The 23140-nt window shown below is 55.3% G+C and overlaps 1 protein-coding gene across 12 annotated transcripts in view; it reads left to right on the top strand.

The window, feature by feature from the left end:
- Eph (Eph receptor tyrosine kinase) overlaps positions 1-23140 on the top strand; it is a 108242-nt gene that overhangs the window by 49145 nt on the left and 35957 nt on the right. For all 12 annotated transcript variants that reach the window (XR_013000018.1, XM_076373647.1, XM_076373642.1 and 9 more), the window contains exon 3: positions 9482-9561. Coding sequence is in view for 11 of the 12 variants with exons in the window: in XM_076373647.1 (XP_076229762.1) it covers positions 9482-9561 (80 nt within the window). In the remaining variant the exon portion in view is untranslated. The remainder of the gene's footprint in view (positions 1-9481; positions 9562-23140) is intronic.

Genomic DNA, 23140 nt, shown 5'->3' with positions numbered 1-23140 from the left:
CATGCTAATGCCTCGGATCGACGATGAGGGGTCCGTGAAAACGTTCGAGGAAAGACGAAAGGAAAAACGATCGGTATTTTTGGGGCCGGCGTCGGACCAGGTAGACGTCGCAAATTGCTCGACAAAAAAACTATCTATGCCTGACTTTTTTTCGTTTTGTTCGCGACCGGTGGACTTTTAGGTCGACGCGCGGGTCCCCGTGCCCCGCCATCCTTTGAACGGCCTCTTTAAGCTAATGAATTTGATTGCCGTTGTTTCGTCGCGGCCGATTCTTTCCCGAAACTCTCTCGCACCGGGTGATTTAGATGCTAATGCGGAGAATGGTGACGCGCGGCTCGCGCGAACGCCCAGAAAAGACGACGACGACGACGACGACGGCGTCGACGACGAGGACGAGGACGAGGACGAGAACGGTTCCAGAGGCTGAATGGTGGCGTGGGATAAATTAAAAGTCAGCCGAGCATCGTCGCCGGATAGTCGCGCTAAACGCCGCCCAGCGAATTTACGATCTGGTGCCGGAGGAGGAGAATCCGGCGCGCGAGCGAGCGAACGAACGTCACGAAACAGTTTTATTTACCCGACCGGAGGAACGTACATCAAGGCCCCGGTGCGCGGAAACAAATAAGTATTCGGATGATTTGGCTCCGCTCCAGCGAATGATCGATGTCGCCGTCGCCCACCGAGAGTTTCACCTTCTACAGAATTTCACCGGGTTACGAAGATTCGAGACTCGCTTTGTAAAACAACGATGACTCGTGTTGCGATGAATATTTGAGTCCCAGTTTCAAAACATCCGACTAAGGAATAGCGAATAGGATTCGATAACCCTCTCGAATGTTTCTAAGGTCCTGGATTCGAAACTTTAGCCTCATTTTTTATATATTCCGACGGAGAAAGGACTTCGGTTGTCCTAAACGCTAAAGAGTCAGGAAGGCAAGGACACTTTCACTAAAAATGTTATTCCGCCTTGGTATTCTACTCATGGTTGCGAGACTGAACGCGATGGAGTGAGATTTAACGATAGAGAATGAAGTTGGCGTCACTATGAATTTTATTTTCTATCGTTACATCTTATTTCGTCGCATTCGGTCTCGCTTCCAGAGTCTTCTTGCCACCCCGACTTTTTAGTTTTTAACAGAAGCGAAGTCTTTTCTCCGTCGGACTATGCACTGAACGGAGACTCAGCTTGAATTTGAGACATGCTAGATATTCAAGCGTCGGAATGAACCGAATTCTATTGGAAACTATTCGAATTTTTCGCCTCACGGATGCATAGTCGAAACAGTTCGAAGCCCTGATATCACTAGCCGGCATACGCGCACGGGGTCGTAGCGCGTTTCATGGTCGCTGACTAAACGCTATTCAAGTATGATACACTGTAACGTAGTTGGCTTGAAACCGAACACCCCCGCCGGCCGCCGCGGTGCTCGCCACCCTTCCGCGTTAGGTGCTCTTCATTCTTCGGGGGACCGGGACGCGCGCTTTCGTGCTCGCGTTTCGTTACTGCTCATCGCGTTGTCTGCCGCTTCGCGCGTCTCTGTCGCTCGGAGGACAGCCGGATTGAATGGGAAAGAAGCGGAGCGAGCCCGGCGCGGCGTGGCGGGAATAAAGGTGAGGGTGAAGGCAGTTCGACCGAGACGCACGGGGGAAACAAAAGGGAGAGGGGGCGAGGAGGGGGTGGCGCACTTGAAAAGCACAATTGAAATTCAAGATCCATATGCAAAGAGCCTCGCGAGAACCGGTGAGAGACGGAGAGACAGAGTGAGAGCATGGTGAGGCGCGGCGGGCGGCGCGCGGTGGGAGAAAGGACGAGGGCGTCGCACAGTGTCACGGATCGCCGATCTAGCTGGACGAAATTCAAAACAAGCAAATCTTTCATAGTTAGTAATTAATATGCTTAGAAATGTATCAATGGATCTGTTCATGTATATACATGAGCAGGAATTTTATTTCTATAGAAATTAATTTGTTCTTGTCGATTAAATATATTTTGGACTATTTATAATTCTGTATACGGTACGAGTTAGTATAATGATGTAATATGTAGACGATATGTATATCGTTTATTAGTTTAAATGTGTTCTTTCAAATTAATAATGTGGATATGTATAATTGAATCAGTATTCGCAGCGTCTGAAGATTCGGACACTTTTCCTTCGGCAAAATCATTTTCTTAGTAACAAACGGCAACTCTCGGCAACTGAAAATTGTTAGATTTTGTGGGAAATGAAGTACCGAATACACTCCAACAAGCCAAATTATCATTGGCACAATTTGTAAAATTTTCCTATGAAACTTAGGTATGAAAAAACATTCAATACATAGTCAGAAACTATTTTATTTATTATATTTTCATATACATACTTTTGGAAGAAATATCCAACATGAAACAGAGTGATATCTTACCAATAGACTTTAAAACATAAGGTACAATTTTTAGCAGGTATCGAGGCTATAAATCTTAATCAAATTACTTCATGAACGAATGTTCGCACGCTTTAAACCGTCTCCACAAATTTTACATAAAAATTAAACGATTTTATGATAGTTAGAAGAATGATTTTCGTCCAGTTCTATTGAAGATCCGTGACACTGTACAACTGAGAGAAAGGAACGCACACGCACTCGCTCGCTCGCTCGCGGAGGTAGGAGAGAAAGAATGAGGCAAACCAGGTAATCTAACATCTCGTGGACACGCAGTATCCAGATTCTTTTTTCCTCTCATCCTCTTTCTCCCGTATCTCTCCGTTCACCCGCGCCTCCGGCCCACCCAGCCCCCCTCCCCCAACCAAGCATCGGGACCCCCATATTGTTTAAATAATTGATTTAACATGTGTACATACATTATGCACAAACATAATAACGCTATGTAAATGGTAATTCCAGCGATGGCTGGCGTGCTGGCCCATCGCGCGGCGTGGGCCGAGCTGCGCGTTCAGAGCTTCTTCCACCCGTTCTCTCCTCCATCTGTTCCCTTGGGCTCCCCGTGCCGCCCAGTTGGACCCAAAGATCGTGGCCACAGTGCCCACGGGATCCCGCAGCGAACGGAGACTGGGGTTAAGTTTCCGAGCACCTCATATTTTTTCCTCGCCCTCCACCGCCGCCCCGTACCTGCTCCCACGGACAGCCGCCCTCCTCCACCCCCTCGTTCGCGCGTTTTCTCCACGTTCGACGGGACCTCGGGGTGATTCGGCCGATTCCTCCCACGGCTCAACGTCCTGGCGGACACGTGATCCTCCTCGGAAATCCTTTCTCCTCGGACGCGGTCGCGACGATCAAGACGTCCTCTCCCGGTCGATTTATCTCGGATCGATAACGCGGTGGTCGCGGAACGGCGGGGACGGTTCCGCGGAGACGAAACGGACGAGCCGGGTTTCGAGATGCGACCGATAGCGAGGGAGAATCTTTGATCGCGAGCATAATTAAAAAGATCTCAAGAGCCGTCATTAGGAGCGAGGAGTCGAGAGGGCCGCGTGCCAACGATGTTCTCTCTACTCTTTCAGTCCATCTCTCTCTACGTCCGTTCTACGAGCCGACAATTAAGAGCCGGATCTCTATCGCGGTACGGTTCGCCGCTTCGAATTCGTCGATGCACGAATTTGACGGTGAGACCCGAACGATTGGAGCCCGCGGTCGAAGCGCGCCCGATAGGTCAACGACACCCTGGTGAACGGTTCGAGGTGCGATAGGATATGTCGGCTCCGGAGGAGAGCGAGCAGGAGAAGAGCCCCTCTCGCAGGCCAGAAGGAAGAGAACAAGGCGGAAAGAGAGGAGAACGGAGCTCGCGGAGCCTGACGGTGAGGGGAGGGGCCCGGTGGCGCGGCGGCGGCGGTGGTGGAGGTGGGGTAGGAGTTGGAGCAGGAGGGCGGCAAGGGGACAGGGAAGAAAGGAACGAAAGGGTGGCAAAGAAAGAAAAGACGGCGGTGGGGAGAGAGGGCAGGAGAGCGAGAGAAAGAAAGGCGAAGCGGGAAGAGGGATCCTGACAAATTGGAAGGCCGTTAAGCCAAAGGCACGGAGGCGTCGCGCGTTCGTTGCAAAGGGAAAAGAGGTTCGACGTTTCGCGCGGAGAGCCCGGCTCGGCCCGGGAAAAAGACGAGCCGCGCGACACTCGTGTCAGGACGATCCTCGACTCGGCATTTTTAGAGCCGAAATAAAGTCGGGGAACGTACACCGTCGGATATTCGCTGGCCGCGCACTCCACAATCGTAGGTGGTCTCCTCTCACCGACCGTCCCCCCTTCTCGTCCTCGTTCTCCTCCTCCTTCTCCTCTTCTTCTTCCTCCGTCTCCTTTCCCTCGGCGCTTTCGTCTCGCTCGCTTCCATCTCCGTCGATCCGAAACTCGCGGATCTCGATCGTCGGCCTGGCAGCGTCGATGATCGAACACACGCGCGCGCGTTCCTCTCGCCTCGAATGATATAAGAGCCGTCGCGAGTCGTTCGTTTGACCTCTTCCCCCGGCTGGTCAACGGAATCGATCCGCACAATCGATCAAATCGCTCCTGTAGTCCCGAGCCTTTTCAATACTTCGGACGTAGCCTCTCCTTCCATCTCGTTACGCCAACGATGTTTCCCGAAACGGCATTCCCGCCTTAAGAGATTGAATCGTCCACGATTTACACGGGGTTCGATCGCGGGGAGACAGGCGAGCAGGCAGGGCCCGATAGTTCGAACGACGAGGAAGCACGCAACGCGCGTATTTCGACGGGTTCGTCTTTACGGAGATGAACAGAGAGAAAGGGAGAGAAAAAGAGAGGGAGATAAGACCAGAATCAGGGACGACGCCAGGTTTGCTCGACTTATATGCGAAGCGTAAATTTCGTCGCGAGATAAGATCGGCAATAACCTATTTCCGGCGAGCTCGATCGGAGCCGCCCGCTCCTCACCGAATCGGATTCCCTTCCTCCGCGAGATCCCTGCGCGACAGAGATTATTGGCCTGATCCGGCCAATTCGGAATTTGGCCGATCGTTACAATGTTTCAGTTCCTATCTCGGCCGAAACTCCGTAAATCGTGACATTTAAAAATCTCGCTCGGCGCGGCTCGTCCCCAGTGAATGGCAGCCGGTCAGCGATGTAGAGGCTGGCGGGTGCGGGGCATTATATCGAGGAAGATCGGGTCCGGGAACGATCGTCTCTCGATTCTCCGAGGCAGGAGCGCGCAGGTGTGCGTGCGCTCGCCGCGCAGGAGGCGAAATCGTAATCTTAATCGCCTTCGAGTAGCCGCTCGTCTGCTCGGATCGGGCAACAGGTTCCCCGGGTTGGTCTCCTGGCCGGATCGCTTGCTCGCTCGCTCGCGCAGCCGATTCAATCGTGTCCCTCGGATACATACGCGCGAGAGCCGACCTCTCTTACAAGCGTACGGTAAGAACAGGCTCGTTACGTCACTCATCCATCTCCTTCGGCGACCTCGGCTATTGATTTATCGTCGAACCGGGCATTCTCGTTTCTTTCGGGCTGTCGCGTCGGTGGTACCGTGCACGAGCGCGCGCGCGCGTCCGCTCGCCGATCGTCTCCGATTAGAGGAGACGCATTGTGCTCGTGGCCCGGAATCGGGACGAGACGGTGGGACCGGGAGACGGTCCCGGAGAAAGCACGGCTCCTTCTTGCGCAAGAATAATTGGAAATCGAGCTCCGGTTTTTTCACGATAAGACGTCCGGGACCGGGGGGATTCGATCGAGTCCTCGATCTCCTCGCGTCGAACGGCGACATCGATCCCCCCATAGAATTTCGTGGCACTCGAGCGTCGATCTCCTGGTATCGCTTCTGCTCCTCGAGGGCGGGGATTCGAGAGGGTATTGTGCCGCGGCGACGATTTCCCGCCGGCCGAGCGGAAGAGACCCGAGGAGTTTCCGATTTTTTCTCCGTTCCCCGGCGCATATCGATGCCCGGTTATGAGAGCTCCTCTTCTCTCATTTGAATAATATGAAAAATCGAGGATCCCGCGCACTCGTTCGCTCGCGGTCTTTCCTTCCGATCCGTGGGGAAGAGGATCCAGGAAGGAAGATAGGTAGACGGATAAATGGAGGCGGGGGAGAGAAAGAGAGCTCCGTCAGATGGACGGATATACGGCGAGCGAGAGAGCAACGGGAGAGAGGCGGCCGAGAGGGAGGAACATAGAACTCCGAAGAGAAGAAAGACGGAGGATCGGTGGAGTGAGTTAGAGCCGGCAGGCAACGCTATGCATACCGTCACACCCAGCGACACGCTCCAAATTTGAAATTTAAATTTGGTACGTCTCACGGGACCGCGTCGTACACCGGTTACTCACACGTGCGCGCTCCTACGTAGCCGCGAGTAGTGCGTGGAACCGTGGCGAGGGATCGAGGGAGGAGAGGGTAGCTAAGGAGAGGCATCGGGAGAAGAAACATCGGACGGTCAGGACGGTATCGTCATTTTCACGAGGAGAACGGGCGACCGGGTTCCCTCGCTTCTTCCGCTTCCCCGTAAACACCCTCTGGGAATAGTAATTCGATGCTGACCCTACGACTCGTCCCTTCGCGCGACGATACCGGCAATCTCTTCGCCGCTCCTCGGGCCAATGTGTCAGCCAATGAACCACACGACACGCCTCGTCGATCCCTCCCCTCAGCGCTACAACCTTTGGAAAAATCTTCGCCCCTTGTTCGAGTCTCGAACGCCCAAAAGTTGCACGCTATTCTCCGGCAATATCAATTCGTTAGCGTTCGATTTTCCTTCAGGTATCCGGTGGCTAGTTCGACCACCCTTCGACCTTTCTCCACCTCTTTCCCCGCGCTCTCGAGGAATTCCTATGCTGCCGGGCCGGTACACGAGCAACTCGCGTCTCGTGACACGTGTCGGACCGAGTGGCATAACGTACGTGTCGCACGCACGAAGCCGCTACGGCTGGATCTCCGGACCAGCCGCATCTAGCCTGCACTTTCTCTTTCCTCGCGGAACCAGTCGCGGAGACGAGGCACTCGCGAATTATCCTCTCCCCGTGGGACTCCTCGTTCCAATCGTGACTAGAATACGCCGATACCCTAATTATCGATATTCCACTGTCGCGGAGCGGAACAATACAGATCGTTTCCTTCCCAGGGCGGAAGGATTCCATTCCTCGCGGAAATCCACTCGACGGGTTAGGATATAGGCGGGTCAATCCGTAAGCTTCCGGAAGTTTATCGAAGCCGAGGTGGCGGAAGGGAAACTTGGATCTTACTTGGCGAATTCGGCGGCGCTGTCGCGTTCTTGGATATATTCGGAGTACTTCTCGAGGGTGCTCGAATTAGGCCGGCGGGCTGCAAAGCCCATTACACACAATGAGACGACTTAGAGGAGGACGGCTCGAGTGGGTTCGGGTCGAGGGTGTATTCGCGAGAATTTACGGATACCTGTATGTCCATTACGAAACACCGTTCACGGAATTCCTCGAACGATTTCGAACCGTGGAATCGCTGGTCCCCTTATCGTAGATCAGAAACAGCGTGGCTGATCGCATAGACCAGGCATGTCCAACCCGCGGCCCACGTAACATTGCCGCCCCACAGGATTATACAGCTCGAACATTACCGTGTGCATGCTATTCGTTCCCAGTCCTCTGGATATCGCAGATTCGATTGAAAGCAACAGATTATGGAATCCGTCCGGAAACTCTTTTCATACGCAAATCGCGACAATTCTTTCTTTTCCCATTGCGGCATAGACGAGACGAAAGATTGGACATCCACGGAGAATTCGCGAACGCACGAAACGGAATTATTCCGCGTTCTGTTGCGTCGCGTCGCGTCGCGAGCTGTCCCCGTAATTACCGCGGGGGGTGCAGCATCCCCTTTGAAACGAGGCGGGAAAGTCGCCGCGAAAATTCGACGGGGACCAGAGAAAGAAACGGCATAGGCAGCCAGGTGATAGTGGTGGTGGTGGTGGCGCTAGGAACGGAGACGGCGGCGTGGCGGCGGGACAATTATTTTCGCCAGCACCCCCCGTGTTTCGACGGTGTCTCGATGAGGTCGGATAATCGCGGTACGCGTGAGAGCCCCTGGGATTCTGCGTGGCTCGTCGAAGCAGTCGGTGGTAGTAGATAGGGGTAGTGACGATGGCAAAGAGTTGACGGGGACACGGGAGGCTGGCGTGGGCGCGCGGCGGTGGCGTTGGGGGAGGCGAAGGGCGTGGGGGTCGGATGGATTTTGCAGCGCGCAGTTTTCACCTTTGAGATTCCATCCGACGGCAGGGGTGAGCGAGCCGTGCACCCGCCGCGCCGCGTCGGCCGAGGTACTTTGGTCTAGGAATTCAAGGACCCGGAGTCTGGGGAGGGATCGACGACGACGACGACGACGACGACGCCGCCACCGCCGCCGACGACGACGACGACGACGACAACGACGACGGCGACGACGCCGACGTCGACGACGACGAAGCTCGCGCGTCGGGGGCGGCGCGGCTGATAGCTGCGTGGCACTACTGAACACCGTGCGACGAGGACGCCAGCCGGTGTAATCGAGAAAAACGGAAAGAGACGGGAACAGCCCGAGGGTGGGAGGTGAAACGGTGAACCATGGGTGGAGAGAGGAGGGTGATCGTCGCGTGAAACGAAGGAAGACCGATGCGTAGAAAAGCAGAGAGGTCATTGAAGTCGCGGGGGAAGAAGAGAGAGGCGATCGCGGGTGGAAGGGAGAGGACCGGTGAAGAGGGTTGGACCGATAGCGCCGCACGGCGGTGGTGAACACCGTGGAACAAGGAGGGACGATAAAGAGGAACGTGCAGGGCGGCGCGGGCTGCGAGCGGTCGAGCTGGCGGGAACGAGAGGAAAAGATAGATAGAGGAAGAGAGGGAAAGGGAAAGAGGTGTCCCGAAACGGGGTGAAAGCCGTGGATCGGAGGGAGACGCCGCGAGCCAGAGGGAAAGAGGGTGGGTTTGTAGCGGCAGCAGCCGAGAGCCGGTCGATACGACCACCACTACAAACGTGTCGCAGGACACGACGCACAACCTGCTGGCTGTGTTGCGTGTGCAACGATACGTGCGACCGACCCTTCTTCTCCCTCTTTCACTCTTTCTCCTCCCGGTTTTCTCTCTTCCCCTCCTCCGCCGGGGGCTTTCTCACCCTTCTCGTATAGGACGAGAACGAGAGCCGCCGAGAAGCAAGGTGTTTTAGCACGGTCTCGAGGATCCGCCATTTTGAGAGGGAGTCGTTTCCCCCATCCTCCTCGAAACGTTGACTTTTTACGGTAAAATCTTTGCCGGCGCACCACCAGCACGCGTTTCGATACACCGACGCGGATTTCCGTGTAGCGGGGGATCACCTTGACCGACGATTGCCCGCATACCATTCCGCATTCGTCCCCCTGACGCATTTATTTCTTACCCCTGCGATTTCCTCTCTGATAAAATTACGTCGTCGTGTCGCAGCCACCCCTGCGACGAATCCAGTTTTCCCCGGAACGCGCGGCGAGATCTTTAGAATCTAACTTTACTTCTCAACGTAATCTCCACGTCATCTAACTTTTGCCTTCTTTTTTCTGTTGCAGTTGTTCTCTTGGACACGACACAGGAGGAGAAGCTCGAGTGGACGAAGTATCCATTCGGCGCGCAAGCCAACACCCCAGGGGTGAGTATCGCAATCGACGCGGACCAACTCGGCCCACTTCCGTAACCGATGTCGTTCGTGGAGAGCGCCGTAAAGAGGATTGCGCGAGATTCAGCGATCGCGTCGGAAGCAGGCCGGCGCTCGTGCGGGGAATTCAAGGTGGTCTCGGAGCGGCTAAGAGGCCGCAAAAGAGCTCTGGCCTGGCGAACGCGAGCCGCGCCGGCCTGGGCGAGAAATCTCGCAAAACGAAAACGAAAAAAGGAATTCCGAAAGTCGCCGACACCTTTTTGGCGGAGGGAAAAATCTCGTTGTCTGGCCACGGAGTGGTGTCCGAGGGGACAAAATGGACCCGGTGGAGCGAGAACAGCGGGTTCCGGGGGTACCAGAAGCACTTTATGGTCTCGGTGCGCGCGGCATACGTGGGCTCCCGCTGGCCAGTGCGCTCTCTCGGCGCCATGTTTGTTTTTCAGTTGTTAAGCGCGCAGCGGGCCGCCAGACAGGTTTAAATCAGCCACTACCTCCTCCTCCTCCTCCTCCTCCACCACTACTACCACCACCACCACCACCACCACCACCACCTCCTTCACCACCGACCGGCCAGCACCTCTTGCTCCCTCTTCGTCTGGTCCTCTCTCTCTGATGCGCGCGCGTTCGCGCTCTTTTACTCTTTTCATCTTGCTCTCGCTTTTCACTCTCCCTCTCTCTCTTTCTCTCCGTTTCTCTCTCTCTGTCTCTTGCTTTCTCCCTTTCTCTCTACGCTCTCTCGTCTCGCGCACCGCCGGACCAAGAGTCAGTCCGCTGGGTAACAAATTGCTTTTTGTTTGAACGGACAAATTAGAGAGACGGCCGCCGGATAGGGAGGAGAGGAGCGAACGGAGCGAGAGAGAGGATGCGTTTATTTAAACGTCGTAGGACGTATAGTTTCCTGCGCGCATGTATAATACGAGCGGGCGATGCGCGCGTGTGTGCATGTGTGCGTGTGTGCACCAGCGCCGCTGAAAATTTCACTCCCAACCCGGCGACTCCTCCCGGCGACCCTACGTGGGTGTCGAACCTCGGATATCTCGGCTTCGGCACACGATGCACGCTGATAAACTGTCTGAACCGCTTTACGCGTCGGCCGGGACCGTTCGAGTGCCTCGAACGTTGACCACCGGCCACCTTTTCAGCCGGTACTCGTCCTCCTCGTCCACTTACCTCCGTGAAACGCGTTAGGGATTTTACGATCGAGATGACGATCGATAACCGATGATAAAGACCCGGATGGGCGCGCGTCGCGTCGCGTCGCGCGGAACTCGGGGTTCGCGCGATAATTAAACGACGATCGTTCCACCTGTACCGGCTGAATCGCGAGCGAAACCCCGCCGGTGGTCGATCAACCTCGTTATTTCGCGTTCAATTTGAGCTGGGCGGTATTAAAAAGAAAGAAAAAGAAAAAGGAGGAAGGAAGAGCTGCAATTGGACCATCGACCGAAAGGATATCGAACGCCGGTGTTCGTCTACTTTTCCCCTTGGCTTTTGGCGTTGATCGTTAGTGCCGTGCCGCTAATCGAGCAGCGTAACGCTCCGTTTGAAAAGGTTCTTTGAGGCTGCTGTTGATTTTTCTAGCTGCTAAACGTCCTCCGCTTCCCTTCGCGGGAAAAGGGACCGCGCTGGAGGGAGAGCGCCGCGTTAGCTAGCCCGTGTGCGCACGGAAGCTCGATTTTTTTCCCTGAAACGAGCCGAGAAAAACCGGCCCGCTCTCTCATCCTCGAGTACTCGAGTTCACTTCGCACCTCTTCTGTCCGTGTCTGCCCGTGCGCGAGGCACGAGAAGCGGAAGTGGAACGTCCAAATATGTGCTCGTGGTTTTCGCCCGGGCGTGTGTTGTCTCAAGGACCTCGCGCGAACGGTCCGCGCCTCCCGATGGGAACTGACCCGATAACTTTTTGGCCTCTCGATCTCCCCCTCGATCCCCGAGCCGATCGTCAGCCGCCGCTTCTTCCGTCGGACACCTCGGTTAACTCGCCAGCTGCCTCTCACGCCGATTCGACGATCGGATATGAAAGCCTAGGAGCCGTCGATCGTCGTTCGAAAACAGAAAGTAATCGATCCGGTCGGTGTCGGACGGTAAAGACAGCCCGCTCTCTCGCCGGCTACCCCTGAAATTCTTCGAGGTCTTAGCTCATCGCGATCTGGCCAGTCGGATGACTGTGGCCGAACGTCATCGCGATTGGAAGCGGCGCTCACGGATCGTGCGGCGTAAATAATCAACGGCCGTCCGTCCCGAACGATTTCCCGGTCGATTCGTTTTAATATTTACGAAGTGGTCTACGAGCGTGCTTAATCGCGAAGCGTATTATTATTCGCGATTATCCGCCGCTTTCCTGCGTTCGCGATTACCCGGCGAACGAGAACGCACGAGGATTCTAGGAACGCCTCTCTCTTTCTTTCTCTCAATCTCTCTCTCTTCCTCTCCCCACAGATTCCACGGATCCTCTCGTGTCGATCGAAGGCCGTTGCGGCTCGATCTCTCGTGACACGGTCTTTCTCCTCCGCGTGATAGAGGACCTCGTTCCCGCGGAGTCAACCTTCGCGCGTTACGTCTCCCGCCGGGAATCCGTCGTCCCAAACGTCTCCGTTTCCTCGGGATCGTAGAAAAATCCCGCGAAGGACGAGGAATCCTCTTAAAGTTGGCCAGCGGCTCCTTGATCCGCTTCGAAACGACGGTTTTTCCAACGAGGGGAGTCGCGCGAAGACTGATCGAGGAGAGCCTTTCGGGAAAGAGGTCCCTAAGTCGGTCTAATCAGTTTCCTCGGACGGGGATTAACGACGCTGCTGCGTATCTCTCGCGAGCTCGATCGAGTGTCGCTCCCCGCTCGCGAGATTACGGGATTCTTGTTCGGTACGAATTTTTTCAACGGCCAACCACCTGTCCTCTTAGCGCGATAAGTCGATCCTCGCGTGCGCTAGACTCTTCAATCTCTTCTGGGCTTCGGCAAACGAACGGATAAGAACGGTTCATTAACACATTCGCTGCAAGAATTGTTCATTTTCATCTGGCAAGACTCGTTCGGTTGCGAGTATCGAAACTAATGCTGGATGATCGTTAATTAATCGATAGTAACAAACAAACTATTAAAAAAATATTAGTAAACATTGAACGAATTTAAACAAAAAACATCATAATGTATAACGCAACAGTTAATACGTCAATCGCCATCGATCCACCACGAACCTATTAAATCCGCCAATCGGGAAATCAGCATCGAAGTACGATCGTCGAGGGGTGGATAGTTTGTTCTATGGTATTCCAGCGTCGTTCTAATCGTCCCGGTTGCCCGATCGGAGTCCGAAGTTCCCTGCGTAATAAGTACGGCCAGTCTAGGGGTTATTAATATACAGGAGACCGTAGGGCGAACAGCGTCAGAACAAACAAGCCAAACAGAATTAGCTCGGAGTATTTGAACAACCTGATGGGGAAAAGGGTTGGCGTGCGTGGCGAAGCGAGACGCCGCTTTGATGGCGTTCCTGGTGAGCCTCGAAACTCGCGTATAAAGGGATCCCGAAGATACTCTGCTGTTTCTCTCCCTCTTTCCATTTCTCCTCGATCCTCTCCTCGTCGCTCGCACCGCTAATCTCGTCCGCAGGACCTCGCGAAAGGCCACGATGCACTCCTCCCTCGTCCTTGACGGGAATCAAGACCGCCGCGAAGACTTTAAACAAAACAGGAATGGAAAAAAAGGAACGAGACGCGGGAAGAGGGTGGAAAGTCCCGCTTGAATTAATTGAGAATGCTCGAGTTTCCAGTCTCTCGATCGAGAGACGAACGTACCAGCCCGCGTCCTTCCCGGCCCACCCCGTTTACCTCATTTCCATCTTCGACGACCAGGGGAGAGAAACGATGTTCCTCCTTGCCCGGTTATTAGCAGGCTCGTCGCGGCGCGTAGGTTTCCTCCACTCGATGTGTACCGGGCTCGAGTGGATGCGCGCGAAGATATTTCTCAACCGGGACGGGAACGGTAATTTTCTGGAATTTCATTGAAGATCGAACGCCGATCTGTGGCCAGATCTCCGATCTCGATCCCGGAAAAATTTATCGCCGGTTCCCGGTCCGTTTCCCGGTGCCGTCGTGTAACCGAGCGCTGCGCGTAGGTGAGGAACGTTTAGAAAGTCCAATAAACAATGACGGGACAATTTTGGGAAACACACCGAACGGGCCGCGCCGTTCGACGTGTACTTTATGCCCGACGGCTCGTTAAGCGTTAAATTATCGACGGTATGCGGTGCCGGCCGATACGTCGGCCGTGGACCGAAAGGACACCGTAATCCACCGGGAACACCGAGGAAACGGCTCGCGGCAATAGCCAGAAGTAGGTACGCGAAGCGATTTATCTCCACGGAGATGGAAGCAGCCGGGTCGACGAGATTGACCCGCTCCACGGGATATTTAAATCATTTCCCGCCTCGGGAACGGCCAGAAGGACATTCGTATGCATCGACCAGCGCCGGGTACAAGGTTTTCGTCCTAGTTTCCGTGTTACTCGAGGATCCCCGTAAAACCGGCGTAACGAATACAATGAGCTGTCGATCGAACGACAGCCGGAGTGCTCGCGTGTTTAGAGGCGAGAGCGTACCAAGCAAAGGCATATTTGGTTCGACTTTACACGAGCCGGATCCGGAAAACAAGCGGAGAGAACTAGCCGCGCGAGACTAACGGTACCTACCCCCGGCAGAGAGATAACCGACTCGGAGGACTGGAGTGTGAAAAAGAGAGGAGTCCGACAGAAATTTGGCTTCCGAAAGAGGATCCTTCGTATATCGTTAGCGTCCGATCCGCCGTGCGTCCTCTCCGGCCGTGTTGTACCCGGACTACCCCGGTCGCGGCGCACACGGGCGAGTTCATTCGAGCACGAGCCGATGAAACGGCAGCGATCGTGTCCGGAGTTCCGGCGAAAAGGTCTGCTCCGCTCGCACGTGGCACTCGAGCCCCGTATCTGACCGTTTCATCTCGCATTTCCTTCATCTTCATCCTCTCCTCGTCCTCGGCCGTTCGGCTCGCGCCGGAACGACTCTCCGTCGAGCGACTCGGCTCGTTCCCTTTTTCGTCCCTTCGCCCTCGCCACCCTCGCCCCTCGCGCTTCTCCCGCGGCTCATCGTCGTCTTCGTCGTCGTCGTTGTCGTCGTCGTCGTCTTCGTCGTCGTCGTCGTCGTCGTCGTCGGACCTCTACCCGAGGCCTGGTCTTTTTAACCGCGTCCGCGGGCGTATCTGCATCTAAATGCGCTCCTCGGATGCGAAATTCTGAGGACGTCACGTGGTGATATGTGACTCGGGTAACCGCGTCTTCGGGGGCTCTCGCTCGTCAAGGATCGTCTTCCCGGAATGCGAGCCGATGCGACGCGACCGCGAGAAAACACTTTGCCCCAGCGGACGCGCTTCTTTCTCGCTCGCATTCGCGCTCGCGCTCCGGCGCACGATCCCCTCGACCCCGCCGCGCTTCGCGTCCACTTTACCCGTTCACTCGCGTGTGTTCGCGCTTTGCATACCGGTAGCGGGCGCTCGTTCGGCAGCCTTTCTCGCGAATTTTCAAACGAATGCGTCATCCACGGTGTCCTCGTCTTCGGAGTCAGTCTTTGGACGTTCGTCGTCGTTCCGCGGCGACGGAATTGAGACGCGAAATAATTTCACTTGGTGTGCGACGATAACTGACTCGCGTCGCTTCTACGGCGTGTTGATGGAGAGAACGTATCCGAGAGGAATGTCTAATTGGTTGGAGTTGAAGGCACGCCTCTAGTAATTAACCCCTTGAAAATGTTGCCCTGTTGCCTAGATCAGATTTACATGCACGTTTAGAAGTGAAAGTCGCTATCGGGAAATTGAATTACGTATGTATAATCGATAAGGGTTCGATACCTGGTTTAGTTTCTAATGGAAAAGGCTTTCGAAGCTTGTCAAAATGCTGCGCAGAGGGTGAACCAGCGTCTTAAAGTAAAACGCACGGCAAAAGACTCTTGTTGCGGTCTGCCTCGACTGCCAATTGTCCATCAACGATACTTCTCACGATTCTCTGCCATTGTCCGTTTCGTTTCGACTTTCGGTGCGCGCCGTCGAGACGTCCGAGCCCAGAAATACATAAATAAAACACTCGTTAGTCGGCGCTCCACGGAATTCTTTTCCAGCGAAAAGATATTTCGATTTACGAGGGACTTTTATTGGTGTCTCGGCAGTCGCGCGGGAAAAGACTCACTTCCCATCGTCGGATTTTCAACACCTCCCGCATGGAAACAGCCGCTCGAAGGGCAGTATCTTTCACGGCCGGGATCGATAGGGCGATGTCGTGCGGGATTAATTACCCGACGGGGTGACGAGGTGCTACGGCGATCGTAGACTTTCCACGCGAGGGTGGCGTGTGTGTGCACGCTGCCTATATCGTACGTGTGCGAGGAGAAAAAGGGTTCTCGGGGTCTCCCGGTGTATCGCCGGCTGGAAAATTGATATCGGTCGTAGGTCGATTTTATGGAGATAGCTCGGCCGCCTAAGTAATTACCCGTAGCTCATAAAAAGACTACATAAGTAGGAGGGTGGAGACTCGCGCGTGTGTCTTTCTGGCCCGAACGCGTACCGGGTGGAGCCGCGATAATCGTACAGCTGTGAACATTTCGGGGCGCCAGGCGGGAATAATAAATATCGGGTTACCTCCCGAACCAAGGGGGTGTGTCTAGAATAACTAGCCGGCTATTAGCTAAATATTTATTAGCCAGATAAGTGGATGATTTATTTTCCTACGTTTGCTTACGTAAAACCGGAGAAGAGAGCGGCCCTTGGGCCGAGCTGGGCCGAAAGCCGAGCGAAAAAAGTCCGGTCGGATTGGTGGTGCCGGTGGCGGCGTCACGCTCCGAACCCCGGAGGAGGAGATCGATCGCCGCGTCGGAGCTCGTTATCGAAACGAGCGACGATCCGCGGTCCGAAATTATCGTGGCTCGCGACGATTACCAGAACGAACGTGTTCGACGAACCCTCCTCTTTTTCTCTCCTGACTCTCCTTTTTCCCTCCCCCGGACACGATTTATCGGTTCTCCGAGACGGAAATTCGAGAAGCACTTGTCTCCGAGGCGGAGACGTCTCGCTGCTCGTCTCGTTTGGCCCCCTTTTATCGTTCGCTTCCTTTATCGTCCAAGGGAGGATAAACCACGCGCGTCATTTGCCAATAGCGACCGATCGGGTTCTCGGTACCGTAATCGAGTTTCCGTTTCTTCCAGGTACGCGTGAGTCAGCCCGTTCCTCTTTCCTCCTTTTCCCTCCACCGTCACCTCCTCCTCCTCCTCCTCCTCTTCCTCCCTGCCCTTCTTCCTCTCCTTTTACTTCCACGCTCTCTCCCTCAGCGATCCGGCTGTCCACCGTTTTCTTTATCGTGCGGTGCGGACGCATTATGCAAAATCCCGAGTAATCGTACGCCGCCGCCGCCGCCGCCACGGAGGGCCATCGCACGCTCTCGCTGGGCGTTCTCCTCTCTCCCTTCCTTTCCGTTGCGGTCAGAAAAACGGAACGTCCTGAACCCCGGGTGAAATTAAGCGAGCGAGTTATCGGCGCTCGACGGAATTAATCGAGAACCGTGGCCGGGGCCGAGGCTCTCGTGTCCAGGAAACGGTAAAACTCGGCCTCGCGGCCCGCCGAGTTCTCGAATTGCGGAACGTACATGTGTTTTCGGCTCGTAAAATGTCGACGGGGCCCCTCGCGGCGCCGGACCACCCTGAGCAAAGGCGAACGCGACGCTCCCATACGCGCGCGCGGCCGTCGAACCGAAAGTATCGATTACAGATTTCTCATCGGGGCCTCGCGGAACGGAAAGAAATCGCGGCCTCCGATCGATAAGCACGTATAACCCCTGCCCTCCCTGCTGCCCCGTATCGCCCGCCTCCTCTCGTCCCGCGGTTGCGTTCTCCTGACCTCTTCGAATTACAGGGCTCGCCTTCTCGCGCGTCTTCGCGACCGATTTAATGCTCCTTCAAATATGAACCGCGATCGCCCGCGTTCCTGTTTCATCGCCTCGAGGATCGAACTGAGACGCGTATAATTTCCGAAATCAATTCCACCCTCTTGCTCCGTTTCCTCTGGCTAAGGTTTAACCCTTGGGAACTCGCGTGACTGTTATTTAACTCGGTCATACTTCGTTGTGACACTTGAATGACTTACTCGAGAACGTTCGGGAGATTAAAGTCGTGCTTGCATACGACAGTAACGGTATTACGTAAAATTATCCTAGAAATTGGTCAAATAAACGATTCAAGTAAACCTGAATGTTGATTCTGCCCAAACATAAGACCACAAAGGGTTAAGTTTATTTGTTCCGCGAGTCTATCTTCGACGTCCACCAGCTGTGTTGTTCGGAAACGAACGCCAGATTATTCCCACAGAAAGATAACGTCGCGGACGATTTCTCAATTTCCAAGGGAAAAATATTCGAGCCTGGGTGAATGAGAGAAAGAAAGAGGGGGAGAGAGGGAGAGAGAGAGAGAGAGAGAGAGAGGGAGAATCGGAGCGCGTCCGTTTCGATGCGGCCCGCGAGATACTAGATTCCGAGAGGGGTCAGAAAACTCCGGGCGCATTCACGGCAGAGCGGACGAAATCGCTGGATCGAGGCTGGAGAGGAAGTTTCGCAAGCGATCCGGAGAACGAAACTGGCACGCGTCGACGTTATCGCGGCGGGCCGCGAAACGATCGTAGCCCGGGTCAGCCGGGCGAGCGGGCGGGCATTCGTTCGTTGGTTCGCGCGCGCGGGCCTGAGAACGGGAAAAAACGAGGCCGGACGAGGCTGTTCGCGGCGAATAGAAACACGATTCCTGGAAAGACGCGAGATAATTAGAGACGTGGGTAAACATCGTGTTTCCCTGCTTTTAATGCAAACGCGGGGTGATTAAAGGCTGGCTCGGCGCTCGGGGCTTCGTACAAATACGATTATGCGACAGCAAAACTACCAAGTAACACGATTAAAAGGAAAAGAAGCGAATCGTGGAAGAAAGCAGGCTAGTCGGCGGGTTCCCTCCTTCTCTCTCGCCCTCTTCCTCTCTGTCTCTCCTGTTCCCAACCCACCCTTGCGTCGTGGATGGGTTATACGCAATTACGAGCGTGTCCTGGGACGCGAAGCTCGTCCCAAATCGTCGACGAGCGCGGTCGTTACCGGAGCTGGATCGATGCTCGTAACCAGGCCTGACCCAGGAGTCGCGCTTACGCATCTGTTTGCTGATTTGTGGCCCGGCGTCGTTTCGCCCAGGGATTTTTATCACGGCGGAGCTATCCGGTGATTGCGTCGTTAAGGCCTTCCGCGGCAGCAGGTAGAGAGAACCCGGTCCCAGTCTCTCTGTCCCTCTTGTTCTTTCTTGCTCTACCTCGCTCACCCTCTCTTTCTCTCTCTCTCGTATCGTTCGCCTCGACTCGTCTTTTTCTCCTTTCTCCGGCGCTTTCGCGGTCCGATACCGCTCGCGCTGCCTTCCTGCCCAAGGAAAAAGAGACAGGCAAGACGGAGGAGGGGATCGTCTTTTCCCGTCGACGTTCATCAAACGAACCAAGTCCGCGGAACCTCGATTTCCATCTTTCGATCGGCTCGCGGCTTCTTACGCGTTTACCACTTATCCCATCGATTTACACGCAAGCCTCATGACGACGGTTCCCCGGTTCGTGACGAGATAGCATTTAATCGTAATGTATCGTAGATCGGGCTTTTTTCCTCGGCTCGTTGACGGGCCACTCCGCGTCACGACGATGGACAGGCCGCGCCGCGCAAAAATGGGAAAACGGTTTTAATGGATACGAAAGCGGCGAGATTCCTCGCTCGACGAGCAAGGACGAGCGGGAAAAGGGGTTGGGGATGGGAATCGGTCCCGTCTCTCTTCCTTCCCCCCCGCCCGCCGTCCTTCCACCGGCCGGCCTCTCCGGCTTCCTCCGAGCCGATGAGCCGAGACGTTTTATCGAGACACTCGATAGATGTACGATCCTTCGATCGTCTTCGGTCAGGATTGGATCGTTGTCGCGTGATCTGCATCGTCGGTCCTTTATTTCATCCTGTCCCTCGTGACTAGCCGAGCGTGTACCGGTCCCGTCGCACGGCAAGAAAGAGAAGAACACGGGCTCGCGGATGCCGTGCTCTCGCGCGTTCAAGTCCTCTCCCTCGCCCCTCTGTCTCTCCGCTTCTCGCAACGCGATATCCACGGTGATTTCTCAGCTTTTCCTGTCGAAAATTCCGAGACACTTGTCCGTCAACCGGCGTTCCGCTCGTTAACTCTCCCCTTTAATCGTCCGGACTCCGTGTCCATCCGTGTTCGGTCTCCCCGGGCCCCCAATGTTCTCGGTTTTATCGTTTCCTCGCGCGGAACATCGTAAATTCGTGGAATTTGCGGTGCCGTAAATTTCCTGGCCCCCCGAAGAAGAGGCCCGGCCGTGAAAACTCTCGGCGGTAATTAGTTCGCGGCGAAGAACAAAGGTTCAACGACACGCGGCCGCCCGGCCAGACACCTCGTGTCCGTACGCGCCGTAACCGATTCGTTCGATCGCGCTTAACGGGCCTCCCAGCGGGGAGGAATGCCTCATCTCCCCTGCGGAGGTCAAATTTCTCGCGATCGCGTCATCCTCGGGTAGGAAATCATCCTCCGAATTCCGTTTTCGCTTTCGTCGGGCCGAGGGGCGTGCGCTGCTGCGATCCCTGGCGCTCGGAGACACCCGACTGACCTCGGATGGAACGAAATTAATGCTAATCCCCAGGAATTAATCCCCGGAGCCGAATGAGAGAATAGAGGTGGATTATTCCGGGACACGCCATCGGTCACACGAGCGTCGGCCCGTTTCCACGGGATTAATCACCACGCCGTGCACGCCGCGCCCCTCCGACCCGGCGTCGCATCGCATCGCATCGCATCGCATCGCATCGCGTCGCGTCGACCCTTCTTTTTTTCCATCGGAGGAGGGTTTTCGAAATTTTACGACTTCGCCGCACCGCGCTTGCTGTCGTTAATTTTTTTCCCCCGAGCCTCCCCCGAGCGACGGATTTCGTAACGGGGCGGGTGAGGATGCACCATCGTCGCGTCGCTGCAACAGCTGCGCCGAAGGGGACCCCCGTAACCCGAATAGACGCGCAAAGTGGATGCCGTGGGCCGACGTCGGGTCGCGTTCTCGTCGAAATCCGCGAGCCACCGCGCGCCGGTCGGAAGAAATTTCGAGCGGTGGGCTTCGGGGCTCGTTACCCGCGCGCGCTCGTCGCGTTATCTTTTATTGAAAGTGACATCGAATCGGGGCATCGTCATCGCGGCCCCTAGTGTATCTCGGTCGATCTCGACATCTGGATCAGTGGTGTCGATCCCTTTCGTGTACCGCGTGACGGTGCAGGTTGAAAAAAGAAAAACGTGGAGTCAGGCTTGCTCGTCTTCCTCTCGCTCCACCTCTGTCTCTCTTTCTCACTCTCTCTCTCTCTCTCTCTTCCTTTTTCTCGATCGTTCCCTTGCTCTTGCTCGCTGCTCAGTTCCCCCGTGTCCTCACCTCCAGCCTGTTGTTCGGGATTTAACGATACACCAGGGAGGACGAAACAGACGAATGATCGTTTATTAGAACTGATAGCGTTTTAACTGGCTGAGATATTTCAGCCGGTCGGAGTCAGGAAGATGGAGAAGGGCGGGGTAAGAGGAGAAAGAAGAAGAAAGAGAAAGAGAAGGAGAATGAGAAGAAAGAGGAAAACGAGAAGAAAGAGAACGAACCGCGCGATCTACGGCCTATCCAGACTAATCCACGCGTGCGTCCGTTTATTACTCCGTTAGACAGTGTGCGTTCGCTCACGCGCTCCGCCAAGATCGTCCTCTTTACCGAGCGTGTGGGCCGAATTCCACTCGATTAAGATTTAATTTTTAAATCACGACCACTCGCCGCAACGAATTTACATCGCGACACGTGCTCCCCTTCTCGCCCTCCAGCCCGTCGTTCTTCTCTCCACGGTTCGGCGTTCTCGTCGAGTTCTTCGTCGCGTTTGCCGCGCATCGCGTTTCCCTTTGACGAGGGGCCTAAAGGATTTCGTGATGGATGGAGCTCGATCGTTCCGCCGATCGTCCCCTGATACACCGTCGCGTATGATTGGTAGGTCGGGGAACGGACAGAGAAAGAGACGAGTCGTCGACCCCAGGCCCGGCCGCGTCGGCGAACATCTTTGACACAGTTTTAAGTGTCGTGTGATCGGCTCACGTCGAGGCTTCCCTCTTCACCGTTCCTCGGTAACAATTAAACGGAAAACTTTATAGGCGGATTGCCGGGAAATCCGTCGGGCGTTTAACGGCGACGGTTTCAATGTAGGTGTTCGCGTCGAAACGTCCCAGCCGTTATTAGCGGCGTGTCTAATTAGCCGAAAGTTGGCGCAGCGCGCGGGGCGGTCGTTATTAAAATAACAACGTTTCGTTTTTCGTCCGGATCCGCAATCGCCGTAAAGTGCGCCGCGGATGCGTTAATTAAGAGAGAAAAAGCCACGGTTCGTTGCGGATGATGCAGTTTTCTGCATCAATCGTCTCGGGCCGTGGTTGGCAATGAAAGCGCAAAGGGTCTCTAAAAGACCTTCCACCGGTAGAATTCAGTGAAATATACTGCGAGCGTACATCGTATACAACGAGGCAAGGGATTACGATCCGCGCGCACCGTGCCCTGTCTCTCACGTCTTCGAGCACCGAGAGGAGACCGAGCCCGATCTCCTCTCCCGGCCGAATGCGACCAACGAGCCACGAGCTCGTCGTCGATTTTCCCGTCGTCTTTTATTCAGACGCTCGTGCACACGTACGCGCACACGCTCGCACGGATCTGCGAGGAGCTCGGTACGTCTGCTAAAAGTTTGCTGCCGATTTAACGCGTCGATGACGCTTCTTGGCGCGAACCTTTTCTTTTGCGGAATTTCGCGGGTACCGTTACCGCCGCGGCTCCCCGGTCTCGCGAGTAATTGTCGGCCGAAGCATAATAGATCGTCGTTGCCTCGCGCTCCAACGCGAGCCTTCGAATAGGCCACCGCGTATACCTACATACGGTCTATTCAAAATCGGTGTTTCTCCGTTCTGTATCACCGAGTCCCATCTTCTTCCGCGTGTCGCCGGATCGGGAATAAATCCAGCGGCCTGCCGAGACGCCGACGCTGCCGCCGCCTGCGCCTACGTTCGTATGCGAACGTCTCTTCACGGCGACTGAACAACAACGGTTAGATCTCTGGGAGGCCGGGGTAGGGGCGCGGACGGGCGCGTGCGGCAAAGCGCGTTACGCGCGCGTGTCAATCTCAGGGCGACGAGCGTTGCCCCTTTCGCGAGGATTAATCAAAGCCCGCGTCAAACTCTTGAGGCTTCCGCCACACGGCGCCGCGTTGAGCCGTGTCGCTCGCCGTCGGGCCCCGATGTTTGCGCAAATACAGCCGAACCATCCCGTTCACCGGGGGGCATACGGGAATCCTCTGTTCACGTCACGATCTTCCAAATAAATGTTTTCCTCCTCCGCAGCCGAATCCGCCGCGCGGACAAACGCTCCCGTTTCAAGCCGGCCTGCCAACCGGCGCCTGGTCCCTTTGAAATTCATCCGTCCGTCGCCCCGTGTCGGCCGTTGCTCAATACACGACACA

Source organism: Nomia melanderi, chromosome 14 (assembly GCF_051020985.1).
Source record: "Nomia melanderi isolate GNS246 chromosome 14, iyNomMela1, whole genome shotgun sequence".
Classification (NCBI taxonomy): domain Eukaryota; kingdom Metazoa; phylum Arthropoda; class Insecta; order Hymenoptera; family Halictidae; genus Nomia; species Nomia melanderi.
Note: the sequence above shows the minus strand (reverse complement) of the source record. Positions and strands in the feature narration are given on the sequence as shown.